At 37.8% G+C, this 27,985-nt stretch overlaps 2 protein-coding genes across 5 annotated transcripts in view; one reads left to right on the forward strand and one right to left on the reverse strand.

Annotated features, from left to right (window-relative positions):
• On the reverse strand, positions 1–27,151 carry NAA50 (N-alpha-acetyltransferase 50, NatE catalytic subunit). Of its 3 annotated transcripts, none has more exons than XM_055260703.2 (5): positions 26,820–27,151; positions 4,985–5,121; positions 4,445–4,564; positions 3,932–3,998; positions 1–2,941 (listed from the first exon to the last, which is right to left on the reverse strand). In XM_055260703.2, exons 1-5 carry the CDS (start codon positions 26,825–26,827, stop codon positions 2,764–2,766), a joined length of 510 nt encoding a protein of 169 aa, XP_055116678.1. In that variant the 5' UTR covers positions 26,828–27,151; the 3' UTR covers positions 1–2,763. The 3 variants fall into 3 exon arrangements, with proteins under 3 accessions (XP_055116678.1, XP_055116679.1, XP_063486178.1); XM_055260704.2 differs by having other exon boundaries at positions 4,985–5,118; positions 26,820–27,131; XM_063630108.1 differs by lacking the exon at positions 26,820–27,151 and adding an exon at positions 26,123–26,143 and having other exon boundaries at positions 4,985–5,118.
• A 42-nt stretch (positions 27,152–27,193) lies between these two features.
• Positions 27,194–27,985, forward strand: part of ATP6V1A (ATPase H+ transporting V1 subunit A) — a 65,619-nt gene continuing 64,827 nt past the window's right edge. The window contains exons 1-2 of one of the 2 annotated variants that reach the window (XM_063630102.1): positions 27,211–27,299; positions 27,781–27,977. The gene's annotated coding sequence lies outside the window, so the exon portion shown is untranslated. Of the gene's footprint in view, positions 27,978–27,985 lie in introns of both variants that reach the window. The other variant, XM_055260700.2, reaches the window with a different exon arrangement.

Raw genomic sequence — 27,985 nt, forward strand, 5'->3', positions numbered from 1 at the left:
TACCAGAACATCACATAAGTTTATTTCAGATGTAACAGCAATGTTAAAATTGACAAGTTTAATTCTTAACTGCACCAAGTAAACTTAGCCATTTAAGTATTTTTTTAAGTTATTCCCTCCAAAAAACTGAGGGAGCTTTTCTTTTCCACCACCACACACCATGGTTTCCCAATAGTTCTCTTTTTGGAGGACTTTTCAATTGATGAGTAAACTGCTTTAGAGATATTTCAGAACTTCATTCCCCAAATGAAAGCTAATCTGGACAAACTATATATTGCATAGATTTCTCTACAGATTCTTTTAAAACCTAAATGCAACTACCATACAGTGTAATTTTAACCTATTTGCCCCACAGTAAAAACTATCTGTCCTGAAAAATATGATGGATATATCCTGTGATTTTCCAGTTAACAGAATTGTTCTACTTCAAAGATAATTATCATGTATCAAAATAACCAGCTCAACATAGGACATTACTTCAGTCTTTACTGACTCATAGGCATATGAACTTGTGCCCAGCTTTTTACCTCTTCCACATTCTCCTCCTCCTCCATAAGTGGATGGAATTATTTAACTAAGTTTGATGTAGGACAATTAACCCTTTACAAACATTTACAATTTAGGTTAAGTCACTGACTACCGTGGAAAAAGAAACTATATATAATGATAGGGAGCCTACACACTCAATTCAAAATTTAATATTTTTTCCTCCTTAAATAACATATACTTGTCATGAGGCAGCTATTCGGTTTTCAATAACCACATTTAGGGATACATTCATAGGACTGATTAGATAGTCCAGGTGAAATGGTTATAGAAATAGAGGCAGTGTCATCTCAGAAAACCATTTATATATCAAAGTCTATTTTGATACCTGGGAAGTTTACAAAAAGGCTGCTGCATTCTTCAAACTAATTATGCCTTCTGTAACTCAAGCACTTCTCTTGCCAAGAGCAAGCTGAACCTTATCCATGAAGATAAAGGTGCTTAATGCTAAACTTTTCTTCTAAGCTTAGACTTGGATTAAGAAATGAATACCCCCAAAAAACCAGCAAGGTCTTTCTACATTTTACCATCTTAAGATTAGAACCCTATAAACTCATTCATCAACTGTCTTCTTTTTCTGTATTATTCTTGGCACTCAAGATTGTTGAAGTCTACTGCACTTTGTACTTTCACATTCTCAAATAAAAACTTAAGGTTATAAAGTGTGCATAAACATTTTATAAAATAATTTTGTCATTTAACGTATTTGGAAATGAGACTTTATACCAGAATTTTACATAAGAGGATAAATATGAATTAAACTTCCTTTTAAAGTCAAATGACAGAAAGCTCAAGCCCTGTGCATTATTTTAAGGTCTGAGAACATTTCTAAATAGTGGAGACGGGACTACAAGTGAAAAACATGAATATTTCAGATGTCTCCCATCTTACAAAGTTATCAACCTGTCAAAGCCACTCCCTATGTGCAGGAAAATGATCTGGCATAAACCAGTCCTCTCAGTGGAGGAGGTCACAGTGACGTTTGTATTATTAACATTTTACACTTCTATTTTTCCAAGAATAGAAGCAGTATGTTTAATAACTGCCCCTGCCTCAAATCCTTAAACTCAATATCATAGGCACTGAGTATAAGCAAATCTGGGATGTCCTCCAACAGATATGCAATAGCACAGCTATGTTATTCTCAAAAATACTGTCTATTTTCTCCTATAAAATCAAATGCTCAGTGGCCACACTTTTAACAGCTGGCATTAGATGACATTAATTCAATTTATTGTGTCACAGCCCATCTAAGCTTCCTTTTAGGTATTTTTTAATATGTCCAAGAGAAAACACCTGCTTCAGGTTTATTTAGGGGTAGTGACCAATAAGGACATCAACTCAATTTTTAAGGTTAGACTATTGTTGGGTTTACTGAAGAAAAAGGAACAGGGGAAAAAATTAAATCACAACACACCTCTTTAGGTCAGTTAAAGGCCATATCTCTAGCTGGGATATTAAAAAAAATTAATCTCACCAGCCCAAATTCTAAAAGTTAATGCCACTAGTAACAATCAACAGCAGGAAAAACAAACCTGCTAACAACCAGCCCACTCATTAGAAAAAAAAGCAGTTTAACTCAAATACTTAGACCGAAGTATAACACTAAACCAAACTGCCCCACCCACCAGCCAGAAGAGAAGATATAATTGCTTAAAAATAAAAATAAGCTTGGTATTTCTTACAAGAATAATGATGTTCCAACTCCCGAGAATGCTCAGAAGGACTAAAGGTGGAGTGAAGGCAATGTCTAGGGATTACTATCCCACAAAGCGTTTAAAAACCCAAAGTACCACAAACACACTCAACTTGTCTATGAATCAGAGAACAAGATACTGCTGCTGCTTCTTTGTCTTCTGAAATATACAATGTTTTGTAGGCTCTGCCCTTCAATGTGAAAGCAGGACATTAAATTTGAAATTATTTGACAATTAAATTTTTAGGACCATCTAACTTTAACTGCAAAATTAAACAGATCTACCTTTTCCTTCCTTCAAACCTTACCTCACAAAAATAAGAGAAAACAATTCAAACATGATTATTTTTTTAAAGTCCTCAAAAGTATTAAAACTCTTAGAGAAAAGGAAAGGAAGAAGGAAAAACAAGAACAAGGAGGGAGAAAAGCTTTAAAAGAAAAGTGTTGGGGTGGGGAGGAATCAATGGGCCTCTCTTTTATTTGGCGACAAGCAAGTGCAAGAAAGTTCATTTGTAATTTGTTCAGTTGTCTGTCTTTTGCACATCTGCATTCTGACCAGAAGGAACTTTGAGGTTTTTCTGCAGCACATGAGCATCTGCGGGCTCTATCCTCTTATAGTAGTTCTTCTTTGTCTCAATAATCTCAAAGCCAAACTTCCTGTAGAAGTCAATTGCCGACTCGTTGCTGATCTGGACATGCCTGAGATATAAGAGAGTATCAGAAAAAAAATTAAAATTAAGGTTTCATCAAGTTTTCAGCATTCTCCACAGATAGCTCCAAATTGGTTGGAGCTAGAATGCTGCAGACATTTGTTACATTCTCTTTACAATAACCAGTAATCAACAAAGGTTAGGCATGCTTACCTAAAATCTTTTGATGACAATTTTACACTTTTAATCTAATTTTTACATTTGTAAGACAGCTGGCTGAGATTAGAAGGCTCACAGTGTTTATTCTTGTAGTCAACAAAGGGAAAGTACCACAGCTATCAAAATTTTTTCACTGTAAGAGGATAAATTATTAAAAGGCCCTATTAACACAAGAAAAAAATGATGAAAAATAAAAAACTAGGGTCTCAAAGCTGGAAGATATATCTTCCTTCTGATTGATAAAAAACATGGTATGTTTTAAAAATTAAAAATGCAAGCTTTCTCAATTACTCTCAAAATAACACTGTATAATTCAATCTCTCACATGGCCAAACTAAATTATGAACATCCATGACTGTGATCTTAGTCATAGCTCTTTATCTACAGCCTCTTGAGATTCAAGTATAATCTCAGCTAGGTAATCTCTGATTTTGATTATTAAACTCTACTACAAATGATCTACTACAATGTTCAAGGCTATGTTGATAGCCTTGAACAAAACACACAAGGTTTTGCATGAGAAAAGTAGTATTAATAGTCTTGAATTCTGAAGGCCTGAGTTTTAATCCTGATTTCATCCCTATGACTTTGGAGCTCTCATCCTAATATAATAAAGCAATGTGTTCTATCTCAGGTTCCTAATCTACTATTATTAATAAAACAAAACTAAACAAAACTAACAACTACTCGAATACTTTGTAACAACTACTTCCACATGTTTCCAAAGGCACAGTAAGTGACCAGATTTTAAAGTTTCTAGATTTCTCCTGCCAATTTATTAAACCCCTTTGATAAGAACATTAAATATTATTTTACTTACAGATAAATGTTGTCAAAAGTACCATCTTTTTCACAGATGTTTAAGACATGATTTAACATTTTAGTTCCTGTTAATAAAACAAATAACAAACACGTGACTTCATAAATCAACCTTTAAATTATGTATCTATCCACTTGCCATCTGAACTACTTATTGAGTCCTAATAGAATTTATGAGGTATACACTAGATATCCTTGTTTTCCAAAGTCGTGTTCTCTCTCTACAATAACTACATATGTTTAAAACTGTTAGCAGAAGACTAACCTTTTTAAACAAGCACTTCCGGGTAGAAAAAAAACAAAAAGAAGGGGACGTAAACAGCAAATCTATGTAGGGCTTCCAACAGAATTATGTTAATAAACATTAGTTATTTTTCACCATATTTTACATAATTCAGTAACCCTTTCTCAGTATTCCTTAAAAAGACCCAAATTAACTTACTAGGTCAGCCACATTAACAAATAATATGTTTATGCTTCTCTGAAGAAGTAAAAAAAAACCACAATTTTTTACCTATTCCTAGCCTTCGGTAAGGTGCCAGACATCCTAGTGTCATGATGTAAAGTCTCTTCTGATTCTGTGAATGATCCACCCTACAGCATACCGCACCTACAGCAATATCATTGAAATAGGCTGCCAAAGAAAATATAAAGATATAACGTTGAACAGACAGAATAACACATTTAATCTTTTTCCCTTTTAAAGGACTACATTGTTCCTATCAACATTAAATTTCATCAACTATTTCATGAATATCAATGACCTCAAAGCTCTTGTGCCATCTTAGGAAGTTTAAGCCTCCACTAGAGTATAGCTTAAAAAGTGAAAACACACAGGTATACACTAAGTAAGAACACTAAGCATTTCTTTTTAAAATTCAACTATTTTATTCAACTGATTTCTCTGAGATTTTTCTCACAACCTAGACCACTCCCATTTCCTCACTTATAAAATAAGCAAACTAAATTAGTTAACTGTTTCTGCTCTATAAAAAACTAGGGTTCAAGAACAAAAAGAAAGAAAAGAAGGGAGGACAAAAAAAAACTATTATACCAAGTTTTGCTAGCTCGCCAACCTCCAGCACGTCCTTGTAGAACTTGTCATTGTAGCTGACTGGAAAGATGACCTGATTCAATCTTTTCAACTGTTTAATATTGTGTGGTGTCACATCTCCCAGCTCGATCCGGCTACTGGAACAAATCAAAATGTACTCAATAAAACATAATTAGCCTTATTTATTAATATGAACATATGAAAGGGGTACCAAGTCTTTTTTACGTGATTGATAAGTCCAACTCTTTCAGAGTTGATTTATAAGCAAATTATCATTTATAAGCAAATTTTGACAGTCATTCAATACAAATTCTACTCATAGCTTTCATACAATTACATACATTTAGGGACAAATATGGTACACAACAACTACTAGGAAGGCCAGAACAACATTCTATAAGTGTCAAAATTTTCCTTGTAGTTTATAGTTCAGAAAAATTTAGATACACCTATTTCTGGTAAAATTACAGTTCCTTTGTCCAAGTATCTTACTTCTAGGAATTTATTCTAAGAAAACAATAGAAGTATGCAATACCATGCACATTCTATTCATTGAAAACCGTGGTATATGAACTACCTACATCAGAGTCACAGAGGTGATATGCAAAATTCACATTCCTGGACACACATACCCCATTTTCAGAACCAGAGTTGCTGGAAATGAAACAAAGGAATCCACATTTTGAAAACCACCCCAGTATGAAAACTATTTATTAAGAAAGCAACAGAAGTGATATGGTTTGGCTGTGTCCCCATCCAAATTTCATCTTGTAGTTCCCATAATTCCCATGTCATGAGAGGGACCCGGTGAATCACGGGGGTGGTTGCCCTCATGCTGTTCTCGCGATAGTGAGTTCTCACAAGATCTGATGGTTTTACAAGGAGCCTTTCCTTCGCTTCGCTCTCATTTGTCCTTCCTGCTACCATGTGAAAAATGATGTGTTTGCTTCCCCTTCCACGTTTATAGGTTTCCTGAGACCTCCCCATCCCTGCGGAACTGTGAGTCAATTAAACCTCTTTCCTTTATAAATTACCCAGTCTCGGGTATGTCTTTATTAGCAGCGTGAGAAAGGACTAATAAAAGGTGCATTCCTAAGAAACCACTTGTAATCAAAACAATTGGTTCCATGGAAAAGATTAAAGCTAAAAAGTTTCAGTTCCAATTTCTAACAAAGTATCAAAGTTGTTTTGCCTGCAGAGCTATAAACAAACAATTTTTAATAGCTGAAGTGAACTTCACTGCTGTTAAAGGCGGATCAAATGTGATAAGGCAAACCTGACAGCATTCTACAATTTTTTTGCTCCATCCGTATTATTTGCCCAAAAAGATGTTGTAGTATATTGTGTTTTGTAGAGAAAAAGTACATTTCAACTATATTTAACAATGGGCTTTTGTTAACAACAGAAACATGCTTGAAAGGATTTTAATGTGCAGTAGAAACTGTAATTTTAAAAACTGTATTTTGAAATGTTAAAATTTAGATTAAAAAGCAAAAAACAACAACAACAACAACAAAAAAAACAGCTGGGCATGAAGGCCAGCACTTTGGGAGACCGAGGTGAGAGGATCCTTTGAGCCCTGGAGTTGAAGACCAGCCTGGGCATATAGCAAAACTTTGTAAGAAATTTAAAACACAAAACTTAACCAGGTGTGGTGGTGTGCACCTATGGTCCCAGCCACTTAGGAGGCTGAAATGAGAGGATTGCTTGAGCCTGGGAGGTCGAGGCTGCAGTAAGCTATGATTGTGTACCATTGCATTCCAGCCTGGGTGACAGACTGTCTCAAAAACAAAACAAAAAACAGCAACAATTACAGACAAAAAAAGAAATTTCTGAAGTTGATTTATCTGGATAGAGAGGAATATGATGTAATATTTTATCTTACAGTACAAAGTTCTCTAAGATGTATTACTCTATAATGCCCAGTTTGGAGAACATTCTACTTGCTAAGGAGTTAGCAGCAAAAACAGGAGACTCTTACCCCCTATTTAAGTAGTCTGTATGAAGAACACAAAAGACAGCATAAAGCATCCTTTCTGTCATACTTAGCAGTTTTGAAAGGCTTAGCTCATTTGGAACTTTAGCCTTCCTGCCTCGATTATTTTATACACCACTAATCTGTATTACTTGTTGCAACCAATGATCTTTTCATGTCTTGTATGTCTTCCTAAAATCTGAACATAGTTTCTTAGCAACCACACAGATTAAATAAACAAACATGTTAGTAAAAGGGTAAGAGATTTATATATTTAAAAATCCCCTCAGCACCACAGGGAAGGTTAAAAAAATAAAAATAAAAAAATAACAGATTTTCTTGTTATAGTCTCTTTTTATAGCCTTTTCTCATCCCAAATCTTTGACAACTATAATGAATTCCCTGTATGAAACTCATGTTTTCTTTAAGTAGATTACATCTCATTCACAGAACTCCCCCTCTTCATAACACTTTCCTGACTAAAATCTACCGGGCTCACTTTCCCCACTATCTACCATTCACATAAAAAAAAAAAAATTGGGAGGCCAAGGCGGGCAGATCATAAGGTCAAGAGTTTGAGACCAGCCTGGCCAATATGGTGAAACCCTGTCTCTACTAAAAATACAAAAATTAGCCCAGTGTGGTGGCACGTGCCTGTAGTCACAGCTACCCGGGAGGCTGAGGCAGAAGAATCACTTGAACCCAGGAGACAGAGGTTGCAGTGAGCCAAGATCGCACCACCATACTCTAGCCTGGGCAAGAGAGCAAGACTCCGTCTCAAAAGAAAAAAAAATCTGTGGATACCGTTATCCTGTAAACTATAGAATCCTTTATTTTTCTTGTTTTGAGACAGGGTTGCTCTGTTGCCCAGGCTGCAGTGCAGTGGCATAATCACAGGTCACGGCAGCCTCTGCTTCTCAGGCTCAAGTGATCTTCCTTCCCACCTCAGCCTGATGAGTAGCTGAGAAAGGCACATGCCACCATGCCCAGCTAATTTTTGAATTTTTTGTAGACAGGGTTTCGCCATGTTGCCCAGGCTGGTCTACAGTTCCTCAGCTCAAGTGATCCGCCCACCTTGGCCTCCCAAAGTGCTGGGCCTACAGGCGTGAGCCACTGTGCCTGGCCAAAATATACGATCCTTTAAAAATGCAGCAGCTGACAGGGATCACATCTTACCTACGTTGTCTCCTGTTTAACTTACCATAGTGCCACAAGTTGGGTGTAGCAATTTTTTTACATACAGTTTATATTAATTTAGAGCATCTCATTTTAAAAAAAGTCTTAGTATTTAAAAAGAGATTTAAAATTACATTATAAAGTTGAAGTATGAACAATAATAGTAACTTAAGAACCTAAAAAGTCAAGCTTCTAAAGTATAAATGAAAGAACTTGAGGTTTTTAAAACTTTAGGAATCATTTGTAGGTAGTAACTAGGCTTCAAGCATATTTACAATTTTCAAAGAATAATACCAGGTATTTCTTGACTTCACACAAGAAGAAAAAGTGGTTATAGTGCACTGTGCTAGATTGAGTCTAATAAAAGTTAACTACTAAAAAAAGTTTCCATTAGGGTGGCCAGATAAAGCCTAAATAGAGAAAACAATATTGAACCATTAGGGAATAGGCGGCTTAATCTTTCTCTAATTAAAAAAATACATGTCTTTTTTTTTTTTTTTTTAAAGCACACCATAGAAATGACGTAGAAAGGGAAAATATCCTACAATAATATGGCCAGAAATGAGTTTGTTGATAGTCTTCCAATATTTTTCTATGTGCGTATATATACGTACATACATGCTTTAAACAAATTTGAGATACAAGAATTGTTTGGTAGCTGTTGGAAAAATTAAGCTGTCTTTGAGAAATTAATTTGATTTTTTCAAGAAACAAATATGCTAGAACAATTTCAAAATATTCACTTAATGTAACCTTGTCAGCAAAACTGAGCTTCAAATATAGTTTAACTCTCATTAACATGATATGTCTGACTGAAATGGAATACTTCTGTAATCCTGATCACTTAGCTCCAAATTATTTTAAGACGTGGATTTTCTAAATATATCAAAGTAATATAATCAACTTGTAAATCTAAGTTAGCAAGGAACACATAGTTAAAAAAAAAAAGTCATAAACTTAAGGGATATGTAGACATGTCAACTTGTAAATCTAAGTTAGCATGGAACACGTAGTTAAAAAAAAAAGGCATAAGCCTAAGGGATATGTAGACATGTCAAGAAAATATTACTTGAATGTAAACAACCAAAAAGCTTTTAGTTAGAATAACCTATAAAAAGTTAAAAGAAAGTCCAAAGTCTCTATTAAAAAACTAATCTAATGGAGATTTAAAAAATTCTGTCAATCTGAATTTTTCTAAAGTTCTTATGAACATAATAGAGTTGCCTATTTAAAGCATAAATCAATTCTATTTCAATAAATATTTGAATATCTATGTGTTATGCATCTGGAATGCAAAGGTGTTTACATCTGGTAGGAAAGACAGGTATATACAATGTGCTACTAACAGTGTATGTACATATAGTACAAAAATAATACTAGAACGAAGGTGACAATAGGAAACATTTTGAAGAATGACTAGCTTATTCTGTGGAAGAGCAAGAGATGCAGTCTAATAAAACATGAACAAAACAGCAATGATATAGTCCGAAAACTAGTCAGTTTGATATGGCTAAAACATCAAGTGTGCTTGTGTATAAATGCGGAAGCTGAAAAAGAACCAATTTTATGAGGGCCTCGTATATGGACACATTTGGTTATCTTCTCTGTACTTATTCTCTTGGTGATCTCATTCAATCTTGTAGTTGTGTGGCTTTAATGCTGCCAATTTCCAAATTTCTGTCTCTAGCCTATAGTTCACTCCTGAACTCTACATTCCTAGATCCAAGCCATCTCCAGCAGACACTTCAAAGTGAACATACTGCAAACAATTTCAAATCTTTGTTCCAAAATCTGCTTTGCTTGCAGTTTTTCCTGTCAATTGATGGCCTCTCCATCCTTGGCTGCAGAATATGTTAACTCCTTCAAGTCTTTGTTCAAACGGTATCTCAAAAAGGCTTACTCTGACACACTTTTTTCCTTTTCTTTTCTTTTTTTGAGACGGAGTCTCCCTCTGTTGCTCAGGCTGGAGTGTAGCGGTGCAATCTCAGCTTATTGCAACCTCCGCCTCCTGGGTTCAAGCAATCCTCCTGCCTCAGCCTCCTATGTAGCTGTCATTACACGCATGTGCCACCACTCCTAATTTGTGTATTTTTAGTAGAGATGGGGTTTCACCATGTTGGCCAGGCTGGTCTTGAAATTATAGGCTCGCCCACCTTGGCCTCCCAAAGTGTTGGGATTACAGGTGTGAGCCACTGCACCCAGCACTTGTAATATTCTTGATATGTTTTCTTATCAGGGTTATGTTGGCCTCAAAGAAAGTCTGGAAGTGTTTCTTCCTTTTTGCTGTTTCATTCAATAAACAGAAAGCTTCAGGTATTTTCAAATTATGTTAGGAAGGGCATAAATATTTAGGACTACTGTTGATAATTTGACCCTTTTATCATTTTGAAATATCCCTCCTTTTTGCTGGCAATACTCTTTGTTTTAAAGTCTACTTTGTTCATTAATACACACAGTTTTCTTTCTTTCTTTTTTTTTTGAGATGAGGGTCTCAACTCTGTTGCCCAGGCTAGAGTGCAGTAGCACAATCTTGGCTTGCTGCAACCTCCGCCTTCCGGGCTCAGGGGATCCTCCTGCCTCAGCCTTCCAATTAGCTGAGACCACAAATGCATGCCACCACTTCCAGCTATTTTTTTTTTTTTTTTTTTTTTTTTTTGTATTTTTGGTAGAGACAGGATTTCACCATGTTGCTCAGGCTGGTCTCGAACTCCTGAACTCAAGCAATCCACCTGCCTCAGCCTCCCAAAGTGCTGGGATTACAGGGATGAGCCACCAGGCCTGGCTTTACAGCTTCCTTCAAATCAAAGTTTCATGTTCTATCTTTTACCTTTTTTTTCTTTTTCTTTTTCCTTGTGTCCTTATATTTAAAGTGTGTGTAAACAGCATATAGTTGGATCTTATTCCTTTAATCTGACAATTGGAGTATCTAGTCCGTTAAGATTTAATGGGCCAGGCACAGTGGCTCACACCTGTAATCCCAGCACTATGGAAGGCTGACTCGAGTGGATCACTTGAAGCCAGGAGTTCAACACTGGCCTGGCCAACATGGTGAAACCCTGTCTCTACTAAAAATACACAAAATTAGCCAGGTGTGGTGGCGAGTGCCTTTAGTCCCAGCTACTTGAGAGGCTGAGGCAGGAGAATTGCTTGAACCCAAGGGCAGAGGTTGCAGTGAGCCGAGATCGCACTACACTCCAGCCTGAGTGACAGAGCGAGACTGTTCAAAAAAAGATTTAAATAATTATTGAATTACTGATTTAGTTGATTCAAGTCCATCAGCTTGCAATTTTCTATTTGTACCAAGTATTAACTGTTCTTCATTTTCCTGCCTTTTATGGGGATCAATTTTGATTGATCCCTTGGCTTTCGGGAAAAAAAAAAAAAAAAACTTTTTAAAGCTTACATAAAATTAAATTCATCTTTTTGGTGTATAGTTCTGAGTTTTTACAAATACATATAATCAATGTAACCATTACCAAAATATACAATTTAATTACTCCCCAAACCTCCCACATGATCCTTTGAAGTTCAACTCCCAGGCAGCCACTAATCTCTTTTCTGTTCCCCATAGTTTTGCGTTTTCAAGAATGTCACATAAATGGAATCACGAAATACATAGCTGCTTGTTTGGTTTCTTTCATTTAGCATAATGTCTGAGACTCACCACGGTGTTGTGCATATCAATAGCTCATTCCTTGTTAATGTTGAATGGTATTCCATTATGTGGATGTACTGTAAATTTATCCTCTTGTTGAAGGACAGTTGTTTACAATTTTAGGCGATTACGAGTAAAATTCCTATAAACATTTACATATAAGTTTTGGTATGAACCTAAGTTCTTATTTCTCTTAGTAAATATCTAGGAGTGGGAATGCTGGGTCTTAAGTGTCTAAGAGTTCTAGCTGTTCTGAATCTTCATCAGCATTTGGCACTGCTGACTTTTAAAATTTATGCTATTCTAACAGGTATGTAGTGACAACTTATTGTGGTTTTTAATTTGCATCCCCCTAAATAATAAATGAAGTGAGCATCTTTTCATGTATTTCTTTGCCATTCATGTATCATCTTTGATAAATTATCAGTTCAGATTTCTTGTCAATTTTTTAAAAACTGGTTTTTCTTGAGTTTTGGGTGTATTATAGATACTTGTCATTTGTAAGTTATGTATGTTGCAAAGAATTTTTACCAGTCTATGGCTTTTTTCATTTTCTTACTGTTTTTGGGAAAGTTTTACATTTTGACAAATTTATTTCATGGATTTATTCCTGAGATGTATTCAAGAAATATGCCTAACTCAAGATCACAAAGATTTTTATGTTTTCTTCTAGACATTTTACATTTAGGTGCATGAACTCCCTCTTTCTTAAATACCCCTCATTTCTTTTTTCTTAAGCAGCCTTCTTGAGGTATAATTTATATACCATAAAAGCCATGTTTTAAGTGCACACTTCAGTGATTTTTTTACTATAAAGTTGTGCAACTATCATTGCAATTCAGTTTTGGAACATTCTCATTACAGTCTCAAAATTCCTTAGGTGCATCTGCAATCAATCCCCTTTCCTATCCCTAGACAGCCACTAAATCTACTTTCTCTTTCTACAAATGTGCCTTTACTAGACATTTAATATAAATGGAAGCACACAAGAAAAGTGATCTTTTGCACTAGGCTTCTTTCATGTGGCATGCTTTTGATGTTCACCTGTGTTTTAACACATGTCAGCAGTTTGATCTTTTTATTGCTGAATAGTATTCTATTTTGGTATAGTTTATACCACATTTTGTTTATTCATTCACCAGCTGATGGATATTTGGGCTGTATGTGCATCTTGGCTACTATAATGCTGCTATGAATATTGCATAAAAGTCTGTGTGTGGACATATGCCTTAGTTTTTTTTTCTGGTAGATAACTAGAAGTGGGATTGCTAGGTTGTATGACAAATATTTTTAGCTTTTAAAAAAACTGCCTGTGGTAGGTACAATAATGCCCCCCACCCCCAACCAAAGGATGTACATGTCATAATCCCAGGAATCTTGAATATGTTACTTTACATGGAAGAACAGACTTTGCAGATGTGATTAAGATCTTGAGATGTGAAGATCAACTATGATTATCCAGACAGGCCTAATATAATCACATAAGTCCTTAATAAACAGAGGAGATATGACAACAGAATACTATCCAGACAAAAAAGATTTTAAGATGCTCTATTGCTGGCTTTGAAGATGAAGGAAGAGCCAGGAGCTAAGGAATGCAGGTTGCTTATAGAAGCTGGAAAAGCCAAGGAAACAGATTCTCCTCAAGGGTCTCTAGGAGAAACACAATCCTACTCTATTAGTATCCTAGGGCTATCTTTAAAAATTACCACAAACTCAGTGGCTTGAAGCAACAAACTTATTCTCTTATAGTACAGGAGGCTAGAAGTCCCAAAATCAAGCTGTCAGCAGGGCCATGTTCTCAAAACTCTAGGAAAGAATCTTTCCTTGCCCCTTCCAACTTCGGTCTCCCCAGGTTTGGGACAGCCTACCTCCATCTTCACATGGTCTTTGTGGTGTGTCTGTTTCCTTTCCTCTTCTTATAAGGATGCTAGTCATTACATTAAGGATTTGCTCTAATTCATATGAACTCAATTATACCTGCAAAGACCCTATTTCTAACTTAGCTCACATGCTGAGGTTCCAGATAGGTAAGAATTTTTGAAGGACACTAATATTTCCATCAACAATGTATTAGGGTTCCAGTTTCTCTACACCTTTTATTGCCTTTCTGTTAATAGCCATTCTACTGGTGTGATGTGATATCTCATTGGACATATTTCTCTAATGACTAATGATGTTGAGTATGTTTTTGTATGGCTATTAGCCATTTGTTTATGTTTTTTGGTAAAACGCCTATTTAAATCTCTTGCCCATGGTTTAGCCCTGAGAATAAACCTAGAATTTTTACACTAATTTTGTACTATTTTTACATTGGATTGCTTGTCTTATTCAGTTTTAAGAGTTCTTTATATATTCTGGATACAAGTCCTTTATCAGATAGATGATTTTGCAACTAATCTCAATTGCAGCTTGTCTTTTCATTTTCTTGCCACGGTATCATACTAACGTAAGGTGTTAGTAATATGAGAAAACTGGGAATTCTTTATAGCATCTTTGCAATTTTTCTATAAATCTAAAACTACTCAATTGTTTTTTAATTAGTGGAGGAACTATTAGCGTAAGAGATAAGGCATTTCAGCCAATTGCAATTTGCGAAACTTTCTGGATTCTAATGTGGAAAAAAAATCTATTTTTAAAAGACATTTACAAGACAGAAAATAAGTACAAACTGGGTATCAGATCATAAGATATTGCAATTGTTTAAAAAATCCTTCTCTGTTAAAGATTCATATTAAAGGCCAGGCATGGTGGCTCATGCCTGTAATCCCAGCACTTTGGGTGGCTGAGGCAGGTGATCACCTGAGTTCGGGAGTTTGAGACCAGCCGGGCCAACATGGCGAAACCCCATCTCTACTAAAAGTACCAAAAATTAGCTGGGTGTGGTGGTGCACACCTGTAATCCCAGCTACTCAGGAGGCTGAGGCAGGAGAATTGCTTCAACCTGGGAGGTGGAGGTTTCAGTGAGCTGAGATCGTGACGCTGCACTCCAGCCTTGGGTGACAGAGCAAGACTCTGTCTCCAAAAAAAAAAAAAAAGAAAAAAGAAAAAAGAAAAAAATATTCAAGTATTTAGATATGGAAAAGGATACGACATCTAGAGTTTCTTTTGGAAGTGCCCCAGCAAAAAAGGAAAAGGGAAAAGTATAGGTCAAACAAAGATGAAATAAAATGGGAATCGATCCTACTTACTGTAGTTGATTGATGGGGCTCATTCTACTGTTTCATTTCATAAATGTTTAAAGATTTCCACACATACACCATGGAATACTACATAACCATAAAAAAGAACAAAATCACATCCTCTGCAGCAATATGGATGCAGCTGGAGGCCATTATCCTAAGTAAATTAAAGTAACAGAACACTGAATACTGCATGTTCTCACTTACAAGTGGGAGCTAAACACTGGGTACATACAAACACAAAGATGGGAACAACAGATACTGGGGACTAGTAGAAGAGGGAGAAGGGAGGGAGGGGCAGGAGGTGAAAAACTACCTGCTGGGTATCATGCTCACTACCCAGGTGACAAGATCAATTGTACACTAAACCTCAGCATCATGCAACATACCCACGTAACAAACCTGTACGTGTACCCCCTGGATCTAAGATAAAAGCTGAAAAAGAATCCATAACAAAAAGTAAAATAAAATACAAACATTACTCATTATATACGGTACAACAAACTGCAGTACTTTCCAGGCATGTTATTTTTGATACTAAAACTCAAAGTAGAAAGTAAATTATTCCTCGTTTATTTCTTACTATATGAACAAGTAAAAGGAGGCAAGCCCTTCAAACATTTAAAACACTACAATTTCTCAATCCCCAGCTGTACAAGGCTTCAGTTTATATAGAACAGAAATTGAATGACAGCTGAATGAGTGAGCCTTCCATTTAAGTACCAGATCACCCTTCCAAATTTCAGCAACGTCCAGTCTGTTACCATCTTTGCTTTTGGAATAAACACCTACTAATACATGTTCTGATAGTTCTTTTTTCCATCAAAACTAGTGTCAAACGCTTTTAAGGTATGAATGGGCAATTTTAAAAATGATTTATATAATGCAGTCTAAATGTTACCCAATGATACTGAAGCAATGCTAATGTTAAACAAAAACTAAGTGGTAAAGGGAAATGCACTTGGACTTTTTAAATGAAAGAATTCTCTTTTATAACACATTGCTTTGCCAGCTATTTCCTGAAACATAACTAATTCATAGCATATAACCTTTAACTATGGGACTATATCAGACTACCAAGGATGTCTGTAGTAAGAAGAAGGTCAAAGAAAAGAATATAAGAAACACTTGAATTTTAGAGGTAAAAGAACAGGAACCTACAAAGATGTCCAAGAAACAATTTTCAAGAGAAGGGAGGAAAAAACCTGGAGAGTGAGTAGTGCTACAAAATCAACAAATGGATCCCAAACCTAACCTTATATACCAGAATTATCTTGCCAGTTAAAAATTCAGATTCTCAAATTCCACCTTGGCAGCTTTACTTTTGTAATTAAGCTTGTTATGTAAATCATCATCCAAATTTAACACCCATTTAAATTAAATTTCCCACGGCATGTGCGTAAATTCCTAAATCTGAGAAATCTGGTGAGGGAAACAAGGGCTAAGGATGGGCAAAGAGAATGGGTCATTGGAAAAACTATGCTATATGATCTTTTTTTTTTGTATTTTTAGTAGAGACGGGGTTTCACCGTGTTAGCCAGGATGGTCTCGATCTCCTGACCTCGTGATCCACCTGCCTCGGCCTCCCAAAGTGCTGGGATTACAGGCGTGAGATCACAACGAATCATGAATTGTTTGCTTACTTCTGATAAGAACGTAATATAACAATGTAGACTATCTTAATTTATCAGTAGTTTAAGACCTTTACTCTGTATATAAGACACAAATTGCCGGCCTAAGAGTTAAATCAGCCATGTGGTCACATCTATTTGACCCACAGGTTTTTTGTTTGTTTGGTTTTTGAGACAGTCTCCCTCAGAAGCTCAGGCTACAGTGCAGTGGCGTGATCTCAGCTTACTGCAACCTCTGCCCCCCAGGTTCAAGCGATTCTCATGCCTCGACCTACCGAGTAGCTGGGACTACAGGTGCCCGCCACCATGACTGGCTAATTTTTGCATTTTTAGCACAGATAGGGTTTCACCATGTTGGCCAGACTGGTCTCAAACTGCTGGTCTCGAATTCCTGGCCTCCCACCTCGGCCTCCGAAAGTGCTGGATTACAGGCGCAAGCCACCGTGCCTGGCCTGATTCACAATGTTTCCTTTTTGTTTCTGGTTTTTACATTAAGTTCGATGCTAATATTTAAATGAAAGGATTTTACATATAGTCTCAAATTGCAGCTTCTCTTACTTTACTGATTTACTTTACGTGGTTCCTGTTGGCACTAGAGTTTACAGCCCTACCTGTAGAAAACTGAAGACAGTTGTTATTAAATACACTAAATTACTCTCTCAGCTCAAACTGGTGTGACGTGCTACTTTTCCTTGTTTTTCAGATTCATAACAATCAAACCCCAAGGCATTTTCATACCAGAATTTTTAGACTAAGGAACTGAAAGTGGGACAGACTGTGATGTAAATAAGAAACAGCTACTGCCAAAGTGCCTACAGACACTTTATATTAAGTCCTTAAATGTGAAAAATGCAGTTACTTGTCTGCCTCTTTATACACCCCCATTGGCTATTAATTTGTGCCACAAGATTATAATTTCATGTACATAACTTCTGGGCTTAGACTATGCTAGTAGGAAAACTTTATCCTTGGCCTATAAATCAAGCAGTGTGATGAGTTAATGCACACTAAATTTTGGCACAGCGATGTCAGGTATTATGGACGCAAATGTTTTTAGCCATTCAACCTATTGCCAATTATGCTCCTAATTGTAAAAACATTTAGTAGCAATATTCTCAAAGGCCACAAGATGGGGATATGACTCCACAAAAGTGGGTCTCGGTAAAAAGTGTTTTTTTTAAGAAGGATGGTTTCACTATATTGCCCAGGAGCCTTGAACTCCTGGGCTTAAGTGATCTTCCAGCCTCAGCCTCCTGAGCTATTGGGACAACAGGCACCACATCACCACACCAGGCTCAAAGTGTGACTTTTTAAGTTATATAACAAAAAGTGAAAATGAAGTATAGAGAAAGCTTCAAGCCTGTTTATACTTTTAGTGAGTATTAAGAGTACCTTGGCACATAATTTTAACTGCCTGTTCATTTGTTGTGCAGAGTATTTGATCTGGACTGGATCTATTCCCCCATTTTACAGATGATGAAACTAAACCCCCAAGAGACAAATGTACCTGTAGTTATACAGACAGTTATGGATAAAGCCAGAATCAAGCCTATGTCTATTAATTTCCATTGTAGCACATGATCAGTCACACCATGTTCTGTCAAAGGAGTGATCTTTACCCCTCAAGGTCACTTTTTTAAAAAAGTGAGAGAGATCTATTGGTAAACATTTTTCTGACATATACTGATAAAGATGCATTTGCATAAAACTCAAAGCATCTTTTAGTAAGGATCAAATGGTCCTTTGATTTAAAAATGTCAAGGGGTTAGAAGGGAGGTAATTTTTTCTTTGCTAGCAGTAATGTTTCTAAACTCTTACCCTGTAGTAATCACATGAAAGAGTGATTCCTCTGGAAAATAAATTCCTTCAACCTGAAAGCAGGCCCATTCAGAATTTATCACACAGTTTGAACACTAACTGCTCAGGAGGTCTTAACCTGTCACCCACTGAGATTTCTACCTCATATGAACTATATTACCGTTTCTGTCCTTACAAGGCACCTCCACCCTGCTACATTTATTCTTATATCTTACCTCTTCTATAAAACTATAAGACTTACGGCAGGATCTCAAATTATTTCAGGGAATTACTAAATTACTTGGACAACCAAAAGTGTCTTCAGACATTACCAATAATTGGGAAGGGGGGTGGGGGTTGCCCTAGTTGGCAATTACTGTTCTAGAGGTTTGGCAGTAATTTTATAAGTGAAAGTGGGGCTGGGCATGGTAGCTCAGGCCTGTAATCCCAGTATTTTGGGAAGCCAAAGTGGGCAGATCCTTTGAGTCCAGGAGTTCAAGACCAGCCTGGGCAACATGGCAAAACCCTGACTCTATTTCTTTGAAAAAAGTGAAGTTGGGGTGGATCAGCTCTCCAAACTGTATGCCTGCAAGTAGCAGAGGTATAAAAATCTCAGCAATTATATGGTCGGTTACTAATGCTAAATACACACATGGGTACAATCTGCTTAAGACTATAACCTAAAAAGAATCAAATTATTCTGTGGAAAATTGTTTCCACTGTCATCCACATATTCAGTTAAGAAAGCTACTTGCCAGCTTATGGCTTTTCTTTCACTGCCATCTAAATGTTAATGTTTTTATTTCCAAATCTCTGAATCCAAGCCAATATTTCTGACTGGTTACTGGTGATCTCTACAAGAATCTCAAATTCAACACATCCAAAAGCGACAGCATCACTTTCCATAAGAAATTAGAACTACCTCTACAATCTATGAAGAGCCCACCGTTCATCCAATAGAGAAATTTAGTTTTCTATGTATTCTTTATGTCCTATTTTAATCTCTGTTAATTCTGCTTCCCCAGATACCTACAAAATAGAACTAGCACACAAGCTAGAATCTTTGGCCATTCCTATTCAGATTCAAGCCATTCTCTTAAAAGACAACCAAGGCCCGGAGGTTGAAACACCTTTATTAGTGACCCTACTGCTAGCTATCATTTGTGGTACATAAAACTAAAACTTGGTTGCTTTTAGTTCAATGCTTTTTGCATTATAGTGTTTCCTTTAAAATAAATAACAAATTATATATACTAGAAGCAGGGGAAGCCAAACATACCTTTAAATATACCCTAATTTTCTGGAAAGAGAAGTCTTTGAAATGCTCCTAAGTACAAAACATTTTCCTTGCTTATCCTTGTTTAAACAACTTCCAGCTCTAAAAATTTTTATTTCAAATGACCTGGGCCCTAATGTCTCACCCCTACTCTCTAAAGAACATCATCTTTGTTTTATAATTTGAAGTTAAGGCAATCATCATCCCAATTAATAACTGGGTAAGTTATAGACAACTTAAGTCACAAAATGACCAGTAAAAATGGTGTATGTCCAAACTTCACTAAATAATCATGAAATCTTTAAAAAAGGAAATGTCATTTATCACCTAATCAGCAAAGTAAAAGTAGAGTTAAAGCAAAATGTGAATATTTACTCAAAGACAACTTGTAAGGAAGCTATTAGTTATTTCTATCATTTTAACGTATTCAAATGTATTGAACTCATCGCAAAGAAAATTTATACCATTCATGGCTGAAATGTCAGCCACAATATGTTTTCTTGAGGTTTTTCCCCGTGCCCTTCCTTTTCATTAGCCCTTGGAAAGAGAAGGACATTTTCATACATTACTGACAGAATAAATTGCTACTATCTTTTTGGAGGTCAACTGGCAACAAACACCAGAGCTTTAAAAATGTCAGTACCTTTTGATCCAAAAAATTCATTCTTAGGAAATTATCCAAAAGAAGATATTAAGGATATGTGTCAGGTAGTTTTATGAACAAGCATTCACTACAGCACTATAGGGGACTGAGGTAAGAAGCCTCTGGAATTGGAGAACAAGGTTTTCCCTTAACAGTTTCTGATAGAGACAGAATATAGCTTGCACTAGCTCAAGAAAGATGAATACTTCCAATTATCTCTTCCCTACCCTTTCACAGCAGACCAAGTGACTGAATGGCAACACTTTAACCAAAAACCAGAATCGCCTCAAAATCCTTCACCACAGAGTGTATAAACAGCCATAAACTATCTGTTGGCCCACAAGTTGAAACATTCAGAAATATCTACCATCTGGGAAGTAGATTCTAAGGGAAAAGATCTCGTTTTATACAACTTTGGCTTTTTATGGGTTTAGCACAGAACTGTCCAACAGATATACAAGTGACATACAAAATTTAAAAATGTTTAATATCTTGGGAAGACTTCCCTGATATAACAAAAAAAAAAAAGTTTAGTATTCACATTTACAAGGGGAAGGAATCATTTCAACATGTAGTCAAAATAAAAGTTATTTTACCTTAAAAACTTTTTCATTCAAGTTAAGTATCCACATTTACAAGGGGGAGAAATCATTTCAACATGTAGTCAAAATAAAACTTATTTTCCCTTAAAAATTTTTTTTCATTCAGGTTTAGTATCCACATTTACAAGGGGGAGAAATCATTTCAACATGTAGTCAAAATAAAACTTATTTTACCTTAAAAAATTTTTTTCATTCCAAGTCTTTAAAATCCAGTTTACTACACTTACAGCATGGCCCAATGCAGCTACTCATTTTCCTTAGAAATATTTGATCTGTATTTACATTTCACAAAATTTGCAGTAGATCCACATATCTAAGTTGTTTCAAACATACTTAAAAATGGACCAATAACTTGTGAGTTTTCTTTTTGAGACAGGGTCTCCTTCTGTCACCCCGGCTAGAGTGCAGTGGCGTTATCATGCCTTGCTGCAGTGCAGCTTCAATCTCCTAAGCTCAAGTGATTTTCCCACCTTGACTTCCCAAGTAGCTGGGACTACAGGCACACACCACCATACCCAGCTAATTATGATTACTATTTTTTTTGTAGAGACGAGGTCTCACTATGTTATAGCCCAGGCTGGTCTTGAACTCCTGGGCTCAAGTGATCCTCCTGCTTTGGCCTCCCAAAGTGTCAGGATTACGAGTGTGAGCCACAGTACCCAGCTGAGAATCAGCTTTCACACTTTAAAATTTAAAATTTAGTTCTGTCATACAAGGCACATTTTTTTTAAAGGTCACTTTTAATTGAGACCCAACGACAAAAGGTGGACAATAATCAATTTGGTAAAACAGATTAACAGTACCCTTTAAAGCTTCTGTTTCTATGTTTACTAATGGCTTCCCCACATAGGCAATATCATCTAGACTATGCGAGAGTTTTCAATGACTCCATAAGGACTAGTGATGGTAGTAACAGAAGCTTTATCATTTTGAACTTCACAGATATTATCAAACTGAGACACTGTATCTCCTCCTTTTACATAACTTAACAGTTACTTTTCTAATCCCGTCTTCAGTGTCTGAGAATCTGAACTGAACAAGCTGTCCACATACAGCCTTGTTTTCAGAAAGTGATGTGGATGACTATACTTGAATGAAGGATAATCAAAGAAATACACATAATTTGGCTTCAAAACATGAACATTACTACATATTGGAAAACACTGAAACAAATCAGCTGCCCAGCATTCCCACTCCAGGTCCTCAGTACACAGACTGCAGCCATCTTACCCGGGAAATGGCAACTGTGCCACAGACCACAAGGTACATTTCAACTGCTCAATCGCCAACTGCAGCTAGTCACGACTGTACTAGACAGAACTATAACATTTTGCCATTAAGTTAGGCATTGAATATACTTAAATATAGCTCTCACGTTCACGATGGGAAGAATGTTTCTACTGGTTACTACTGGTATTCTATTGGTTACTGCAGGCTGCATTTAAAAAAAAGATGAAGGCCAATCATTTGAATAATTGAGAAAGAGTATCGCTTCAGGTATCACACAGCTGAAAGCCATAGGTAGTACCTGGAAGAAAAAATTAGGAGTCCCAATAACAGTTCCCACTCTACTGATCATTATGTGCAGTAATATTCACACAACAGAAGTAAGGATCTTTGAAATTATGACAAACAGGGAATATATCTTGATTCAATAAGATGAGTGCTTGGACTACTAAGTGACTTTAAAAAATCTTTCCCAACCCAGAAAGTATTGATTATTCTTTGTTTAGAGCTTTACTAAGAGTTGTCTGCAATTTCAGGAAGAAATCACACCACTAGTGGCAACACAACATGAGTCAACAATGCACACAACTGTATAGGCAACAGATATACTTTCTAAATTACACGATGATTCTATTTACAGATAGATGCAAACACTTGATCTTATGCTTTATGGCGTAGTTGTGCCACATCATTAAATACTGAAATAAATTTTATTATAATTACTTCCCTTTTATTTTTCTATTAGAGAGGACAGTACATTGAATTTTTAGAAAAACTTATGGTGTAAGTAGGTTATATTTTATATGAATTCATCTCAACACAGCAAGGGCACATTACAAAGTATTTGTTAAAATTCACTATCTCAATCAACAAACCACAAATTGTTTCACAGAAGGAAGAAGCATAAACTGTAGGTTTATAAAAGGTGTCAAATGCTACGTCAGCCTGACTAGCTTTTGGTTTTGCTGAAAAACAAAATAGCAATAAACCTTTAAAAACAGTTTTTTGTTTTTTGTTTTTTTTTTTAAGACCAGGTTTCACTCTGTTGCCCAGGCGAATATATAGTGACAAGATCATGGCTCTCTGCAGCCTTGAACTTCTGGGCTCAAGTGATCCTCCTGCCTCAGCCTCCCAAGTAGCTGGAACTACAGACTTGCACCACCATGCCTAGCTGACTTCTTTTTTCTTTTTTGAGACAGAGTCTCGCTCTGTCGCCCAGGCAGGAATGCAGTAGCGCGATCTCAGCTCACTACAACCTCCACCTCCCAGGTTCAGGTGATTATCCTGGCTGCTTTATTGTTTGTAGAGACGAGGTCTCACTATGCTGAGATGCTAAAAATATTCCTTTTGCCCCTTACCAGTCCATATGCTGTCAGAGGTAACCACTGTTCGGAGTTTTTAAAGTTTTGTTTCTGACTGCAGAATCTTACATTTTATTTTATTTGGTAAAACGGCTCCCTTTACTATTCCAATTAGTAATCTACATTGTTCCATATTTATATTACTGCTACCTACTGTCCCATCTTAGTCACGTATTCACATTTTGTTAAAGACATTTTTTATTAGTACTAATTTGCACCTCTTTACTACAGTTAAAGGCTAAATGATTTGGTTTTATTATACTTTCTATTACACTGCCTAATTACATTGCCACCTCAGTCATGGTTATCTGTGGCATACCTTCTTGCTCGAAATCGCCTTCCCTAGAGAAGAACAGATAAAAATACCACTCACAAATTCAAACTACAATGTCCCTGGTTCATAAAAACAGCCAACCTTAAAAGGAAGCAACATTTCCTAGTATATCTCAAACTTCTACATGGGCATATAAATTACATTCAGTAGTTAATAACCGGAAATTTATCTTCTGTGGAGGAAATACATGCCAATACAATGGAAAGTCCTACTGCTACTACTAATAAAAATACTCATGGTAAAAATATGAAGAAAAACCAGGTAAGTTTTAAGTTTCAATATGATAGGCAACATAGGCAACAGTATGCAATTTTAAATATTTGACTGGTTTGTGTTGGGACTTCTGCAGTTTCCAATTTTAGATATTTCAATTTACTGTTTACTTAGCTCAATATACAACAGAACACTTAGCAAATAAAATTTCATACAAAAGCCATATAATCAAGACCACTGTTTCGTTTTTACAGGCCATTCCAAATTAAGAGTCAGGACTATAAAATCGACCACACTGTGCACTGTGGTACAAGTTTTGGAACTCAAGGCGCTTATTTTAAACCTATACTGTTGTGGGTTCGGTGTCCGAACAAACACAAGTTAAGATTCACACAACTCATTTGTTGAGTGTCTTAAATACAGACTTAGAAACAAAAAAATTAGAAAGTTTCATCTCATCTGGGAGTTAGCTCATTTGTTAAGTTTAAGGGATTATTCCTGTGAAATCATCTTGAAGGTTTACAGTAAAGAACACAATTCTAAGCTCCCAATCATAAGAAGTAATAGGAACTTCACAGGCATAGTTACTAGCATAAAGGTACAGATTCAATAGTTTTAAGTTTCCTCTAAATTCGGCCAGTTACTCATTTCTAGGGATCTGCCTTCATCAGGTTACATGTAAATATCCATTTTAAACAGAGATAATTGCTCCATGAATATATTAATTCAAGGTAGATTGTGAATAATATTACTGTTCAGCTCCATTTCTATCGCCAAGTTATGTATCAGAAAGAACATCACACCCTATGGAGACTGAACTAGATTGAAGATTTTGGATCTAAACATACAGAATAATTTCCTGGCAACCCCCTTTGTAAATCCATGGCAATTTCAACACTGGGAACTCTTCAGCCTCATTTTGCTTACTTAACAGAACATGACAAACAAGTACTGAGTGCCTGACAATGAGTACAAAAATGAGTAAGAGTCAGCAACCATGCTCAAGAAGTGCAGTATATGCCGCGCTTAGTGGCTCACACCTGTAATCCCAGCACTTTGGGAGGCAGAGGTGGGTGGATCGCTTGAGCTCAGGAGTTTGAGACCAGCCTGGCCAACACAGACCCCCGTCTCTACAAAATATACAAAAAATTAGCAAGGCGTGGTGGCGCGCGCCTGTGGTCCCAACGACTTGGAAGGCTGAGGCGGGAGGATTGCTTGAGCTGGGGAGGCAAAGGTTGCAGTGGGCCAAGAGATAGCGCCACTGCACTCCGGCCTGGGCAACAGAGCCAGACCCTGTCTCGTTAAAAAAAAAAAAAGAACAACAACAACAACAAAAAAAGGAGTGCAGTATAGCAGAAAAACAACATTCTCCAAATATGTTGGATTGTATCTGAAATAGCCAAACTTCCCAGATCATGATTCAAGTGGAGCAAATACTTCCTATACCCGTCAATTATATTTACCTAACTGGAATTCTTTAGAACTTGATGTGAAACAATGCAGGTACTGTGAATAGTTCATGGTTCTTAAATTTTAAAGATTATTAAAGAAAACATACAATTCAACATTAAATATCCAGTCTTTAAAGGAAAATTAAAGTAAGGAAACATGTTACAGACCTAAGACCAAATTAAACTTTCTTGGAATCTCTTCAGGAACCTCAAATACCGATACACAGAGATAATATTTAGGTCCTTGTTTGGGGCAGTATGAGATTACGTTGAAAGTGACTTTTATTTCACCCTCAAAAGGGCTGCTGAATAGTCGGAATGACTTCGTTAACTTAAAACATAGTTATGATTTCTTAATCGACTTACAACAACAAACTAAGGCATCGCAGAGAGCTTTTTAACGTTTATGAGCTTCATTTCTTTGACGGTAAAGACAAGCTCCAAAACGGCTTGAGGCAATGCTTATGAAAAATGTTATGTAATTAATACATTAAAACTATACAACTTAATGGTAAGGAGACATTTCATAAAAATTTAAACAGTCGATCCAAAATAATTCCTAATTTTACGTAAGAGGGAAACGGTGGAAGACCGAACATTAACTTTGCCAATCACCTGAAAGGAGCAGCGTGGTAAAACTACTCAGGACCGCCTCAGCACTCAGGGGCAATAGTGAACTACTGAAGCAATAGCTCCACCTACTGATCCACTCTATACTTCCTTAAACATGTTGGCACCCCAAATCTACAGTGATCGCGCTCTCTTCCCCCTCCTCCACTCGCTGTGACCCAACCCAAATCTAGTTGAGTCACTAGCTCTTAATACTCATCCCCGTGCTCTTTATTCCAATTTCTTCTTCCTCCAGAAGGTTCTGCACAGCTCCCAAGCGTGAATTAAACTGAAAGGTGTCAAACACCGCAGTTCCAGAGTTGAATCTGGAGATGGAAGACAACCAAACCACTCCACCTGGAGCTGCAGGCCGGCGTGGCTCAGCGGTCCGCTCCCGGGAAGGAGGCCCCGGGCGCCTCACAATAGCCTTTCCATGCGCTTCTCTCCACTCAACAACCCACACTCGTTCTCCGAACCGAAACCCTGAAGCCCCCGGGGCTTGCCTCCGCTGGCCCTTCAGCCCGCCAACAGCCCGAGCCTCGCCTCCGCCCCCTCCGGGAGCCGAGGGAACTGAGCAGCCGAGAAATCTCCCTCCGCCGGTCTTCGCCCTGAATCTCTCCTCGCCTTCGCGGCTCTCCCCCTCTACATGGGCCCTGGCCCTTCTACCCCGCCGGCCGGGCCCTGCCCGGCTGCCCTTCCTCACCCTTTCATCTTCCCCGCCTGCTGAGGCCGTCGTTACCACCGATATCAACGCCGTCGTAGTCGCCGCCCTTAGGTCTCCGCGCCCTCAGCTCGGGCCACTCAACCCCACAAGCCGGCCTCCTAGCCTGGGCAGGGAGCTGGGCAAGCGAGGAAGGCCGCGAGGGTCTACGGAGGGCTTGAGTCTGGTGGGGGCGGGAGTGTCTCCCGCCGCCGCGCTTGTGCCGCCGCTTCTCCACACGTGCACTCGGGTCTCTTAGCTCCCTCCCGCCGCTGCCGCCAGCCAGACCCGCTGCCGCGCTGTGACCTTTCACCCCGCCCCTCGCGCGCCGGCGCGTCCGCCGCCTCACGCGCAGCCGCACTGCTCGCCTCCGCGCACCCTGCCCCTCCACTCCGGAACCTCCATCTTTCTCCTGGACTGGGGTTTCTGGCGTCATGCTCCTCCCTCCCACCCGCTTACGACACTACTTGTGGGGCTGGCTCGGTAGGCCCTGGCGGTGAAATCCAGATTTTTCCACCCCTCCCTGTCCTGTCCCATATCCGCAATATAGTTTTTCTCGGCCCCGTTCTTCCCAGTTTGTGGTCTCCAGAGTGACCTTCAAACGCTGTTGCCTCCTCGTAGGGTTTTATAAAGCTAGTTCTAAATGTAAAGAAATCTGTGGAAAGCTCAAGTAAGTTAGGTGTTTTAAAACAAATAAACGTAGTTAACAATCGGACGGATAGATTGGCTACCCTCCAGCACGCCTCAAGTTTTAAGATCACGTGATTGGCCCAAACCTCAGAGCCTGGAATTTTACCGGCGGACTCCAGAGGGACGGAACCCCACCACCATTTCCTGTCCCTCGATTGTGGCGTGAACGTCACTTCCTTAGCAATGCGCTTTAACTCTTGCTGTCCACATTTTCCACATTGTACTTTATAACATAGTCTTTGTGAAAACTTATCTTTTATTTCTTTAATCCAAGAAAATTAATATTCAAGGGATCCGTAAAAATACAGGCCCGCCGAGATGTAGTGCGCTGGGATGGAGGAGGCAGGGCGGAGCTCGACATCACGTGACTGGTTCCCCCCGCCACCCCGTGCAGCTGAGGACTTCCCCTCCGTGGTGACAGAGCCTCTGGGTCCTCGGTCGGTACAGTCTCTGCACCTCGCGCCCCAGCAGGTGAGCGG

This window comes from Symphalangus syndactylus, chromosome 21, assembly GCF_028878055.3.
Source record: "Symphalangus syndactylus isolate Jambi chromosome 21, NHGRI_mSymSyn1-v2.1_pri, whole genome shotgun sequence".
NCBI lineage: Eukaryota > Metazoa > Chordata > Mammalia > Primates > Hylobatidae > Symphalangus > Symphalangus syndactylus.